The 13,372-nt window shown below is 37.5% G+C and overlaps 5 protein-coding genes across 6 annotated transcripts in view; 1 reads left to right on the forward strand and 4 right to left on the reverse strand.

Moving 5' to 3' along the window:
• Flo2 (Flotillin 2) overlaps positions 1-13,372 on the forward strand; it is a 76,957-nt gene that overhangs the window by 14,144 nt on the left and 49,441 nt on the right. The window lies entirely within an intron of this gene.
• LOC135265207 (glucose dehydrogenase [FAD, quinone]-like) lies at positions 431-3,071 on the reverse strand. The gene is made up of 3 exons (XM_064358274.1): positions 2,746-3,071; positions 2,023-2,238; positions 431-1,969 (listed from the first exon to the last, which is right to left on the reverse strand). Exons 1-3 carry the CDS (start codon positions 2,948-2,950, stop codon positions 498-500), a joined length of 1,893 nt encoding a protein of 630 aa, XP_064214344.1. The 5' UTR covers positions 2,951-3,071; the 3' UTR covers positions 431-497.
• On the reverse strand, positions 4,340-8,511 carry LOC661425 (glucose dehydrogenase [FAD, quinone]). 2 transcript variants are annotated; one of them, XM_008193743.3, is made up of 3 exons: positions 8,380-8,511; positions 6,117-6,325; positions 4,340-6,069 (listed from the first exon to the last, which is right to left on the reverse strand). In XM_008193743.3, exons 2-3 carry the CDS (start codon positions 6,310-6,312, stop codon positions 4,388-4,390), a joined length of 1,878 nt encoding a protein of 625 aa, XP_008191965.2. In that variant the 5' UTR covers positions 6,313-6,325; positions 8,380-8,511; the 3' UTR covers positions 4,340-4,387. The 2 variants fall into 2 exon arrangements, with proteins under 2 accessions (XP_008191965.2, XP_008191964.2); XM_008193742.3 differs by lacking the exon at positions 8,380-8,511 and adding an exon at positions 6,405-6,564.
• Positions 8,651-12,287, reverse strand: LOC661379 (glucose dehydrogenase [FAD, quinone]). Its single transcript, XM_008193744.3, has 4 exons — positions 12,147-12,287; positions 10,523-10,670; positions 10,247-10,474; positions 8,651-10,201 (listed from the first exon to the last, which is right to left on the reverse strand). The coding sequence occupies exons 1-4, from the start codon at positions 12,153-12,155 to the stop codon at positions 8,709-8,711; spliced, it is 1,878 nt and encodes a 625-aa protein (XP_008191966.1). The 5' UTR covers positions 12,156-12,287; the 3' UTR covers positions 8,651-8,708.
• Positions 12,643-13,310, reverse strand: Cpr51A (Cuticular protein 51A). Its single transcript, XM_967494.4, has 3 exons — positions 13,181-13,310; positions 12,858-13,135; positions 12,643-12,811 (listed from the first exon to the last, which is right to left on the reverse strand). The coding sequence occupies exons 1-3, from the start codon at positions 13,187-13,189 to the stop codon at positions 12,670-12,672; spliced, it is 429 nt and encodes a 142-aa protein (XP_972587.1). The 5' UTR covers positions 13,190-13,310; the 3' UTR covers positions 12,643-12,669.

Here is a 13,372-nt window from a genome sequence, read left to right on the forward strand (position 1 = left end):
TAATATTTCACACAATAAAAGTATTTGGATTAATTTGCTTCCATTTTTTGTACAAAGAGGAAAGACAGTTGATTTGTTTTTTCTTTTATAAACACGCATTCGAGATAAGTAGTCAGTTTTGTTGGCTTTTGAACGTGAAATTTATTTATTCTGTGAGATTTTGTAAAACCACAAAAGTAAAATAAAACTGATGGTATTTTACCTATTTCACTCGATCTCGTTTGTTTTTGAGTGAAACATTGTCAAGAATAAGCTGAAAAATGACAAGGTCGGTTTCGATATTTTTTAACACGTTTTTGAAATTTCACCTAAAAATCACCTAATTGGGTAAAAATTCAAAAATAACACTTTTCAATTTTTGGACTCTAACGTATGGCCAAATTTGAACATCAAATTTGAAATTTTGTTTTGTCAAAAAAAAATACTGTAGTACCTTTCGTATAAAAATTTATTAATCGTCAAGAATACAGAGATCAAGTGCTGTGAAAAAAACTATTCTAATGCTCTAGCCACTCTTCCATAATAATATGGGCTGCTTTTTCCCCAATAACCATCGTGGGTCCTACCAAGCTTCCACTCATGGTCACTGGGATGACACTCGCATCAGCTACCCTCAAATTATGTATCCCATGAACCCTCAATTTCTTGTCAACCACTGCATAGTGGTCACTCTCAGGCCCCATCCTCGCAGTACCACTCACATCCTCGGTCGCCACCACCAAATATTTAATCGCACATTCCCAGTACGCCTCGGTACCAAACTCCGTCTCCTCACAGCCATGAACCCCATGATGGTTCAATTTAATCCCAATTTTCTTGAAAGCTTCAGTGTGGCTAAACTTGAGTGCTTTCTTAATCCCGGCTAAAATCGTATGGTAGTCCTTTTCGTCCTCGTCTGACAAGAAATGTGGTTCTATGATTGGGGGGCGGAGGGGGTTGGAGGTGTGCAGTTTGACAATCCCTGACGATTTGGGGTGGTTGAGTGTGACTATGATTTTGAGGCAATTGTGGGCTTCGAGGGGCTTCCAGAGCGAGTCGTAGTGTTTGGGGGTGGGCTTCATCCAGGAGTAGAGGTCTTGCTGGGGGTGGTACCGCGAGAGGAACTTTAACTCAATGTCGGGGTACGTTAAGGGTGATTTAGAAATGTTGGTTTTGAGGAAAGCCAAAGCCTCGATTCCGGGGGATGTTAGCGGTCCTTTCCCGTATTTGAGGTACTTGAGGATGTCGTGGTACTCGTCATGACTTTGGGCTTCTTCTGCCGTGTACAAGAAGTCCAAACCGACGAAGCTTGGCCGTATTTTTAAATTATGCCCCACTTTTAAATCAGCCACGTGATGAATGTGGAGCTTTTCACAATCTTCCTTAGGACCTACTCCTGACAGTAGTAAAATTTTCGGGGTGTTCAAGGCACCAGCTGCAAGTACGACTTCTTTCTCAGCCTTGGCTACGAAAGTTTTGCCTTCGTGTAAATAAACAACGCCTTGGGCTTCTTTGGTGTGAGTGCTGATCAAGACTTTCAGAACTTGGCTCAAAGGTTTGACTATGAGGTTGTCGCGTTTTTCGGCGCGTTCGAGATAAGCTTCAGCGGTACTGAATCTTTTGCCACACTTTGAAGTTAGTTGGGGTACACTTATCCCAATCTGGTGCTTTCCGTTGTAATCTATGAGGTGTAAGTCGAGTTCTTTGGCCGCTTCGAGCGTATGGTCGGTCAAAAAGCGCAAGTATTGGGGGTGTTCGAGGTGTTGGGGGCCGCCAAAGTGGTGGTACTTCTTATCAAAGGGCGCAAAATGGGCATCTTCCAATTTCTTGTAATATGGGAGAACGTCGGCCCAACACCAGCCTTCGTTTCCGAGGTCGGACCACAAGTCGTAGTCGCGGGGGTTCCCACGGGTGTATACCATGGAGTTGATGGAGGTGGTACCACCCAAGGCCCGACCAGTTGGGATGACACATTTGTGGTCAACCATTCCTAATTAATTCACAAAGTTTAGGCTAGTTTAGGGGGATTTCTGAGATTTTTACCTAGACACGAGTAGTTCTGGGGGGTAGTAACGTACCCCCAATTATAGGGGGTGTTTTTCAGTAGTTCCCAATTTTTGGGGACTTTGGTTGCGATTGTTTCGGGTGCGCCGGCTTCCAAAAGTAGGATTTTCCATTCGGGGATTTCGGATAATCGGGATGCTAAAATGGCACCGGAAGTACCACCGCCGACTATGATGAAGTCATAATGAGCCGCATCTGTAATTAAAGCGGGCGCGTGTAGCCTTGGGCCAATTAATGGAATTTATGGGTGCATAACAAATTGGTTGATTTATGTAAATGGAAGTGGTACCATCATAAAGGAATTCATTATCTTAAAACAAATAATTGTTCAAGATTTTTCGATTTTTTGCCAGGAATGGAATGAAACAATATGTTTTGTTCAAAGTTTCGTTGAAATTATGTGGTAGGGTGAAGTACCGCATTTTGGAAAAATGGTACCACTGTTGGATGAGGGGGTAGATTTTATAAAAAATGTTTAAGAATTGTCTATTTTTTGGCAGGAATGGTTTTGTTCAAAATTTCATTAAAATTATATGGTAGGGTGAAGTACCGCATTTTGGAAAAATGGTACCACTGTTAGATGAGGGCTAAATTTTATTAAAAAAAATTGGACTACACTAATTATTGTTGTCACGCAGAAACAATGTATATTCGGTACTTGGTAGTACTCTATTTTTGAGAATTTGATAAAAAAATACTCACTTTTCGTCGCTTCGGTCAGATCTTGTTCCTCCACCTCATATTTAATTTCTTCATGGTGCTGATACGTGTGTGCGAATTTTTTGAATTCTTCGACATTTGTTTTGAATTCTTCGATGTATTTATCCGCTAGTGTAAACGGCCAAGTGTCATAATGCGATGCAAAGGCACAAGAAAAGATCAAGAAGAGAACACACGACCGTAACATTTTACCGAATGATGCGAAGAACGCCTCAGCACGCGTTTATAAATGAAGATTTTGTTTTTTTCTTGTGGGAAATCCGCGTAGCGAAGAGTGCTGGTTTATCCTCTTTGCTTTAACAGGAATCTGACGATGGGTCGGTGCGTGACCTTTGGGTTGGTTGGAAGAAAGGAGAGAAAGAGTTTCGGCGAAATTCGCTTTGTTGGTGTTTTTTAAGGAAAAATTTAACCCAAAAATGATTGCATATTTCATGGTACTAGCAATTATGTTTATGTTTGTCATTTTCACAATTTTATATTTCTGCGAATTGCGACGAAATATGGTTTAGGTTTTTTGTGATCTTTTTACGGAACAGTTTAACCCAAAAATGATTTTCTATATTTTTTCCTGGTACTATTACCAAAAATTATTTTTTATTTATTAGTGTTTATTTATGAGGAATTGAAGTCCAGAATTTTATGTTTTTTTGAATATTTTTGATGAATTGTGAAGTTTTTTTAAGGAAAAATTTAACCCAAAACGATTTTTGTATTTAACTGTAGTACCGCTAATAATTATTTTTCTGTTTCATTTAATTATTATGAATCCACAATGTCCGCATTTAATATTTCTTTTTATTTTTTCTGTTTTTGGGATTCGTACCACCGACGAGTCATCAATTAATTAAATTAATTTAAAAAAACATTACAGAAGTTTGTGAAGTGAGACGGAACCTGGCTCCATTGTTGATTAAAACTGCGTGTAATTTTATTAAGAACAGATCTATTTTTAATCGTTCGTGTCTAATTAAAAATTAAGGAAATTCCGTAATTACGCATTGTCTGGTACCATCGTCAGGGTTGGTACCACTGATGCGTTTCAAAATTTTATCGTGGTGGTTCTGGAAACTCCACTCTTTTGTTGTCTATGATTTTCTAAGTAATAAAAGGTTGTTGAAACCACTAATTTTATCTTAATTGAGTGGCATTTTGTTGTGAATTGTTCTCAGAAACGTTAAAACTGATTTTTGTTAGGATTCTAAATAACCAATATTTTTTTATGATGTGTTTAACGGTAAAAATCGAGAAAAAATATATATGGGGATTTCTGACGGGGAAATCATGCGAGAAAAGTACGCAGTATTAGTGAGAGGTTTGCCAAATAATAATAAAAATCAACCGTTATTTGACCCTTGAATAAATTATATTGGAGAGGACGGTCATTGAATCGAGTCCCAACATATGTAGAAAAAGTATTCAAATATTAGTGGTACCAATTAATAAAAATGTTTGAATTTTTTTTACCAAATTTTTAAAAATAATTTATTTACTTTAAGTACCATTTTTGTTTTTTATTTGATTGGTACTACCTGTGAATGGGTACCAAATTAACATTGGCGTAAGAAATGAGACAAAATTTAACTAATCTAGTTTTTATTACGAATTTTAATAAATACACAAAAAATTATTTCCAACTTTCTTTGATTAAATCCGCCGCCTTCTCCCCCACCATAATGGCCGGGGCCATGGTATGTCCAGTCACACTCACAGGGATGACACTCGCATCCGCAACCCTCAATTTCTGCACCCCGTGCACCCTCAATTCGTGGTCAACCACCGCCTCCTTATCATTGCCTGGCCCCATCTTGGCGGTACCACTCACATGCCTCAAACTGATACTCAAATGCTTGATTGCGCACTTCCAGTACTCGTCCGTCCCCCATTTATGCTCCTCACAGCCCGCCACTGGATGTTCATTCACCTCCAAATGCAACTTTTTGAACGTTTCAGTACCTGCAAAAGCCAGAGCTTTGCGAATGCCGTGCAGGAGGGTGTTGAGGTCGTGGTCTTCGGGGTCGGAGAGCTGGTTGGGGTCGACTAGGGGGTGGTGGAGGGGGTCTTTGTCTTTGAGGGTGACAGTACCGGTGGATTTGGGGTGGGTTAGCATGACGCCGATGTTGACGATTTTTTTACCATCGATGGGTTTGTAGAGGGAGTCGAGGATTTCGGGTTTGAGGCGGAAGGGGTTTGTGGAGGGTTTGGCGTTGACTTTGCGGGAGGAGAAGAATAGTTCGATGTCGGGGTACTTGATTTGGTCTTTGGAAGCTTCGGTTTGGAGGTAGCCTACGACTTCGCAGCCGGTTGTGGTCAATGGGCCTTTGCCGTTTTTCAAATAGTCGATGACTTCGTCATAGTGGGGGTCTGGAGTTGATTCGGTACCATTGTAGAGCAAGTCCAGGCCATAGAAACCTATGTGGTCTTTGAGGTGCTTGCCGACTGGTAGTTCGTGAACTACTGGGATTTCAAACTTTTCTAATTGTTCTTTTGGGCCTATTCCTGATAACATGAGGATTTGGGGGGTGTTGAGGGCACCAGCTGATAGAATAATTTCTTTGGTGGCTTTGGCAATGTGGAGTTTGTCATTGTGGAGGTACTCAACCCCGGTTGCTTCCTTTGTATGGGGGGCTATCAAAATTTTGGTCACATGACTCAAAGGCTTGACAAATAAGTTTTGTCTCTTCTCGGCTGGTTCCAAGTAGGCTGTGGCGGTACTTTGCCGAACGCCATGTTTGGAGTTCATTTGTAGTACCCCAAGTCCCATCTGTTCCTTCCCATTGTAATCAATGGTCTCAAGTCCTAGCTCTTTGCCCGCTTGTAGCACATCATGGGTCAAGTGTGTCTGGTGTTGTGGGTGCTCGATATGGAACGGTCCTCCACGATTATGGTACTTGTGGTCAAACTCCTTCAAATCCGCGTCTTCCAGTTTCTTGAAATATGGTAGTACGTCGTTGTAGCACCACCCAGGGTTGCCCAAATCGGCCCATTTGTCGTAGTCCTTGGGGTGCCCCCTTGTAAACATCATCCCATTGATGGCGGTACCACCCCCAAGGGCCTTGCCCCCAGCTATGGCGCAGCTACCATCGATCATACCCTTGCACCAGTTTTTCTGAGGGGTGGTGGTGTAGGCCCAGTTGTAGTCGCTGTTTTGGAGGAGGTGGCCTAGGCGGGGGATGCGGGTGTAGGGGGTTTCGGGTCCTCCAGCCTCCAAGAGGAGGACTTTCCATTCGGGACGTTCGGTTAATCGGTTTGCGATAACCGAACCGGAGGCACCAGCGCCGATTATGATAAAGTCGTACTCGATGTCGTCTGGAATTTGAAAATTAATGGTGGGTTTGTTATGGTACTGGTGGTACCTGGGACTGGTTCTGAGCCATTGTGGAGATTGAAATCAAAGTTTTTTTCGGCGAATTTGTGCTCGTGGGCGAGCTTTTTCAGGGATTCGATGCCGGTTTTGAATTCTTCAATGTATTGTTCGGTTAGTTTGAAGGGGGAGGAGAGGACGGTACTAACTACCCCCAAAAGGAGGAGTTTTGTTGCTAATGTCAGCATTTTTGTGGATTATCTATAAAAAAATTGATTCTTGTAGGCAACTGTTCAAATGTGAAAGGCGTTAGAATCGAGGTGATAAAACTAATCGTTACCTTGATTTAGATTAATTCTTTCTAAATCTTCTTACTTTGCATAAGAATGAGAGATAATTTACATTACACTCACTGACAACGTGCACAATAAGTTCTTACTAAAGCTTCTGCTTTTTCCGGTTTTATAGAGACTGCAGAAGAATCATTTAAACTTTGGTGGGCGTCTAAATATATCACAAGGAATGTTCAAGGACTACAACTCGGTTTTTGAAATTTCGTCTTTTTGTATTTCGTGTTAAGAATCTTTTAAGCGTGTCGTGATGAAATTTGCGGATGAACTGTTTTGACAGCGTTTTAATTAATCTAATTATAATTTCATACCGGTTGATTATGCTAATGAATTCATTATGTTCGAGGAGATGAGTGCACTTGATGAGGTACTTCTATTCCTTTTATTGCACGATGTATTTTTAGCTATTTTCAAACCATTATTCATTTAATTTTTTATTGAAAAATACGTATTTTGTTTTATTAAAGGACGATAAGTTTTATCTTATGAGGACGGATTTAATTATTGAAAGGCTGAAATTTGCATTATTTGGCACATGTTCTAAAGTGAGAATTTTTTTAAATCCACAGGAGTTAAAATCAACTTCTTATGAATTTAGATGAGTAGAGTTTTGCCGTAAAGTTGTAGGTTCTTCGGCGCAAGAAATGAAGATTGGATTATAATCAATTGGCTTAAATCTGTTATAGTAATTTTTTTGTATAAATTTTTTGGTTTGCAAAAAAGGGAAAAATAAACAATATAAAAAATAATTAAAAATAATTTTTGAAATGACATTTTTGTCTTTGAAAAATTCGAAGGAAGAAATTGAACAGGGATGCAAATAAGCTTTATATTTTTAGCCAAGTTTCGATTTTAATTAAATCATCATCAGGTTTCAATATTAAAATTTCGTATTTCCAATATTGGCTGTGTGACCAAAAAATTCGTGTGATCTTCAAGCAAGGCCTATCAATATTGAAGCCTAATGATGATTTAATTAAAATCGAAACGTCGCTAAAAATATAAAGCTTATTTCCATCGCTGTCCTAAACAACCAACAACAATTTTTTTCGATAAAAAATAATTTTTCTACTTTGGTTTCACAAATTATTCATTTTGAATTGAAAGTAGTTTTATACAGAGAATTTTTGTGTGACTCTTTTTAGTAAATTTTTAGGAGTTATGTTGGCAGTGCTGGGCTGGGTGTCATCAGTCATCACTGTAATCTAGTGTGTGATCTATCAACAGCGTTAAGTCGTTTATTGATAAACGACATTGATTTTTATATTGATATTGATATTGATATTGATATTGATATTGATATTGATATTGATATTGATATTGATATTGATATTGATATTGATATTGATATTGATATTGATATTGATATTATATTGATATTCATATTGATAAAGCCTGAAAAATTAACAAAATTAAGAGGAAATAGTTTTAACAGATTTTGAAAAATTAAACTAAACAAAAATAGAAAGTAGAAAAAATAGTATATGACACTCGTTTTATAAGACTTAATTGTGGTTCTCCTTCGTCGTGCTTTAAAACCATTCGTGTCCCAATAGAACGTCTTGTAAAACTCGTATAAAAATATACTATTTTCTGAAAGACGATTAGAATGATGCCGTTAGGGTCAGATTTATTGCTTCTACTGAATAATTTGTATTAATCTGGCAATTTTGTCGTAACTTAAAGAGTGGATTTGTAATTAGGACGAAAATGTGTTTAATAGTTTTTGTTTTGCGAAAACGGGGCTATTTTCTAAACTTGGTCAAAAAAATTCGAAAAAAATCGTGTTTATGAAAGACGATCCGACAAGACTGATGCCGTAGGGGCCATTTCGATTACTTCAACAGTTTATTTTTTATAGCTTCACAAACTTGTTTTCAGAATTTTTTCCAAGGTAATTCAATTAATTAGCAAATATTTAATTGTTTCTCTATTTTAATGATCATTTAACGAACTATTACCTACCACTGATTCAATTATCACAAGCACGTTTCAAACACAACAACAAATAATCTAAGCAACAAATCGCACTTTCAATTATATAAACCTGGTACAGGGTCGCCTCATTTACTCTCCTTCCCTAAACAAAATCAGATGAAGGTTCAACTTCTCGCAAATCATTGATTTTTAATTTTCCTGATTAAGGACATGTGCATGCAAAGACATTGATTAAACAAAGCGTAACCTTTGCTCGACATTATATAACAAACGACAGGTGAGAAAATGAAAGGAGAAATAAATAAATTAATTTTATTCAATGTAAAAGTAGATCACAGCCACGCAACCAACAATACCTACGCCCCCCTCCAAGTCTCCTTAATCAAATCAGCCGCCTTTTCCCCCACCATAAACGCGGGAACATTCGTATGCGCAGTCAAAGGTATCGGGATCACGCTCGTATCAGCAACCCTCAACCCCCTCACCCCGTACACCCTCAATTCCGGATCAACAACTGCCTCAGGATCAGTCTTCGGACCCATCTTACACGTGGCCACCTGGTGGTGCAAAGTCGTAGTAACGTGTCTTAGAGCACATTCCCAGTAGTCATCACTGTCAAAAACGAAATTTTGGCAACCGGGGATTTTTGTAGTAACTTGTCTGACACCGTATTTTTGCCATGTTGGCATTTTGGCAATTCTTTGTACCTCCCTGATCGCAGCAATGAAGGTTTTAATATCGGTATTGTCGCGATCTGTAAAGTAATTACCGTAAAAACGGGGCCAATGGAACGGATTGGTTGATTTTAGCTCCAAGTGGCCGTAAGATTCGGGGTGCACGAGCATAGGTAGTACCGAAAATGTGTATTTGTTCTCTAGGGGTTTCCACACTGTATTGTAAACTTCGTCGGTAATACGGAAAGTCTTCCGGTAGTATTTTCCAAGATCTGTGTTCATACTTCCCGAAATGAAGATTAGTTCCATGTCGGGGTAAGGGGCAGGGCCTTTGGAAACGTTGGTTTTGAAGTACAGTAAGGCTTCAACCCCACCAAGGGTTGTCAAAGGTCCATTATTTTTGAGTACTAGCTGTAGAAACGATTCTGGGCTTTCGAGTAGTTTCTGGTCACTGACAATCGACTCATTGACTTGGAAAACCAAGCCCAGGAAGGTGATATGGTCGTACATTTTTTGCCCAACTGGTAGGTCCTCCAGGACAGGGATTCCCAACTCCTGGAGGTGTTTTTGGGGTCCGATCCCCGATAGCATCAAAATTTGGGGCGAATTGAAGGCACCAGCCGATAAAATCACCTCTTTGGAGGCTAGTACCGTGTGGTACTTTCCATTTTTGATGTATTGGACACCATATGCTTGCCGGGTTTGAGGATCGATTAGTACTTTAGTGACGCGGCTTTTGGTTGAGATTTTGAGGTTTTGGCGGTGTTTGATTGGTCTGAGGAAAGCTTCTTCTGCACTTGATCTTTTACCATTTCTGGTGGTGGCATGGACGTATGATACTCCCATTTGGCGTTTACCATTGTAATCGACGAACTTATGACCGGCTTCTTGGGCCGCTTGGACAAACGCATGGGCGGATTGGGTCCGATACGGTACATCCTGGACCCCCAAGTACCCACCAGTTGTGTGGTAACCTGGGTCTTGCTTCCTGACCAGGAAATCCTCTGATTTGAGGAAGTACTGGAAGATGTCGTGGTACGACCATCCCGGGTTGCCCATTTTTGCCCATCGGTTGTAATCGCGGCGGTTACCACGCACGTGGATCATGTAATTGATAAGGGTTGAGCCACCCAGGCCACGACCACGGGGCCATGCCATGCGTTGGTCTTCCAAACCTTAAAAAAATATTTTTTTTCGTGTTTACTTTGGTTCTAAAGTACCTAGACACATATTGTCTTGTTTTTCCATGAGATAGTTCCAGTTGAGACTAGTGAATTGGAATAAGGGTGCTATGACCGGAATGTCGGTAAGTGGGGTCGCTTCTTCGCCGACTTCGAGCAAAAGGACGGTCCAGTTGGTTTCGGTTAAACGGTTGGCTATAACCGAACCGGATGAGCCAGAACCGACCACGATGAAGTCGTATTTAGACATTTCGTCTAAGGGTTGCTCTGAAATTATGAATTTAGTTGTTAGGAAAAAAGTTAAGTGGATTTTACCAGCGCCAGGGTACTCGTATGGATCAATAAAGCGTTTTGACCTTTTGGCATTGTCGTAATTTTTCTTGACTTTGGCGAGGAATTCGTCCACGTTTTCGGCGGATGTGGGAGATATGGCACTCAAGAGCGCTGTTAAAATGAGAAATTTCTGAAAAAAAAATCAAAAAATTTGTTTAAAATGTTTCTGTTTATTTTACCATTTTTTTGATAATTATTTATATATATATATATATATATATATATATATATATATATATATATATATATATTTATTTATTTATTTTATATTTGATAAATTTTTTAAATCTTACATTTTCATGATTTATGAGTGTTTTTCGAGTGATGGCGTAATTTTTAATTTTTTTAAATGACAACTGACAATTTTAAAAAAATCAAAAAAATATAAAAAAAAAATTAAAATAAAGTAACATAAAAATTACTGAAAGTCTTACACAAAGAACTTTATTTTTTTATTCTTGATTTATTTATTTTATTTATTATTTATTTTCATATTAAGTGTTTTTATGCTAGTTATATAAAAAAATACAGGACGAAGCAAAAGTACCAGACAATCTCTCGGGTACTGATAGACGACATCAAACTGAATTAAAGGATCCTATGACAAAAAATTTTTTCACCTTTTTTTTACGAGATATAGCTCTTCAGAGTTAAATTTTTAAGTTAAGTTTTTGGTGCTTCAGGTAATATTTTTTTTATTTTAATTTTAAGCGGAAACAACAGCTCTTGCAACATTAAACGAATATCTGTTGAACAAAATTCACAATTAATGTCTTATGAAGTACAAAAAAAACTTAACTTGCTAATTTGACAATAAATTATTGAAAACAAAAGAGCAAAAATGGATACCATTGCTAAGGAAAACAAATTAAGAAATATGTCAAAATTAAGTTGCTTGAAAAAAATTTGAAAAAAATTTAAATTCATGTTTTTGCTTAACTGAACTTTTTTTTTGAATTACTATGTATATTAAAAACAATTTCCTCTTATAAAATATGTCAAGAACAAAAAGATAAAGCTTTCTATTTTTATTGTCCATATTTTTATTTTATTTTTTTTAATTTATAATTTCAATTTTAATGTTTATTTTTTTATTTTTTTTTATTATCAAAAAGATAAAAATTTGTACTATCTATTATAAAAAGTCGGTTATCATTTTGAAAAATAGAGAATGATGTCATAACTCAGAAAGGAATGATGTCATAAATGTTACAGGTGTCAAAATATAGCATTAAAAAATAAAAATATTAAAAAATAAAAATTAAAAAATTCATAAAAATTTTGGTTAAGTCTGTAAAATCGGAGCAATTTAGAAATTATTGTAGAAAAAATACAATGTATCAAAGCGAAATAAATTGTTTAAGATTAAAAAATCTTAAACAATTTATTTCGCTAGTAAAAACTCTAGATTTTTTTGAAGCATTAATAATTATTATATTGTTTATCAACATTTTGCCATACAATTTATGAGTTAGGCGTTGTCAAAAATATTATTCTGGTGCGTCAATGTAATATTTCCATCAAATTTAATCCGTATTCTCGTTCTGTCCTTTATAAATATTACATGACTACGTTTTTCGATTATTAACTCTATCAAGACCCTTACCTTTAACATTTTTCAAAACGTTCTGGCAATTTTTGCAACGCGACAATTTTTACGAACATATGCACATCACTCTCACAACAAACTGATGGACAAGTTCACAACCCCACCTGTTATAACCACTCAAAAACTTGTATCATCTTTGGCCGTTTGGAATAACTGTACTTATTGCTTTTGGCTTTTGCTTGGGGAACTGCAAGTTGGGTCAAGGAACTCATTAGATTACCTTCACCTTCAAGAGTCGAAAAACAGATATTTTAATTCATATTTTCGAATATTTGTGCCAGGTAAGGTCAGTGCTTTCTTTTGGGATATTCTAATTGTTTGCTCAAGGTTGCTCACAATTTTCTTTAACAGATTCCAATTTGTTTATTTAAATTTCTAATCAAGGCTTTATTTGTAATTTGTAAACAAAGCGATGTTTCGGAAATTAATTCTTGTTTTGAAATTCAGATGAAATTGCTGAATTAATTTAGGTGTTGGCAAATCAAACAAAAAATTGTAAAAACCAGTCTTTTATTTAATTTTAATCAATAATTTTGGCTACTGGTCCTGGTACTGGTATGCTCTGCACCCGGTACTGGATGTGGGTCCCATGGGCGGCGTTACTAACCGCCGCAGTCCCAGTCAAATCAATTTTGGGCCCATCCAGGGGCGTCTCTTCTTGCCTAAACCCGAAAAACTTACAAAAATTAAAACAAGGGCAAAACTCACCCTGTAATCCTATAACCCTTATCATCAGCCTCGTAGTGCACTGTCCTTTTCACGTACCCGTCACTGTACGAGTACGATCCTTTCACATTCAACCCATCTCGCACTTCATCCCTTTGATGCATCAAATCACTGATATGGTCCTCAATATTCGACGAAAATTTGTACCTTGCTGCCCTGTTTTGCTCCAACTCGTATTGATTAGGCGTGTAATTACGAACTGTTGTGCTTGGGTGAGCTGGTAGGGCGTTTGCCACAGCGACCAAAAGTAGCAAAACGGCCTTAAAAATAATTTAATACAAAAAATCGGTACAGTTGTGACTTACCAGTTGCATTGTGTCGTTTGGAAATGGTTTGTGAAACAAGTTTTAGGTTTATATACCTGTTTTCGTATCACAAAATCGAAAAATTTGACAGGAATTTAAATCGTTTTGTTTTTGAAGATTCCATTGGTGATTAACAAGGCATTTGGTGGTAGTCTATGACTTTCCAGTAATTATTTTTAAGAATTGTTAATT

The sequence above is a fragment of the Tribolium castaneum genome, chromosome 8 (assembly GCF_031307605.1).
Source record: "Tribolium castaneum strain GA2 chromosome 8, icTriCast1.1, whole genome shotgun sequence".
Lineage (NCBI taxonomy): Eukaryota > Metazoa > Arthropoda > Insecta > Coleoptera > Tenebrionidae > Tribolium > Tribolium castaneum.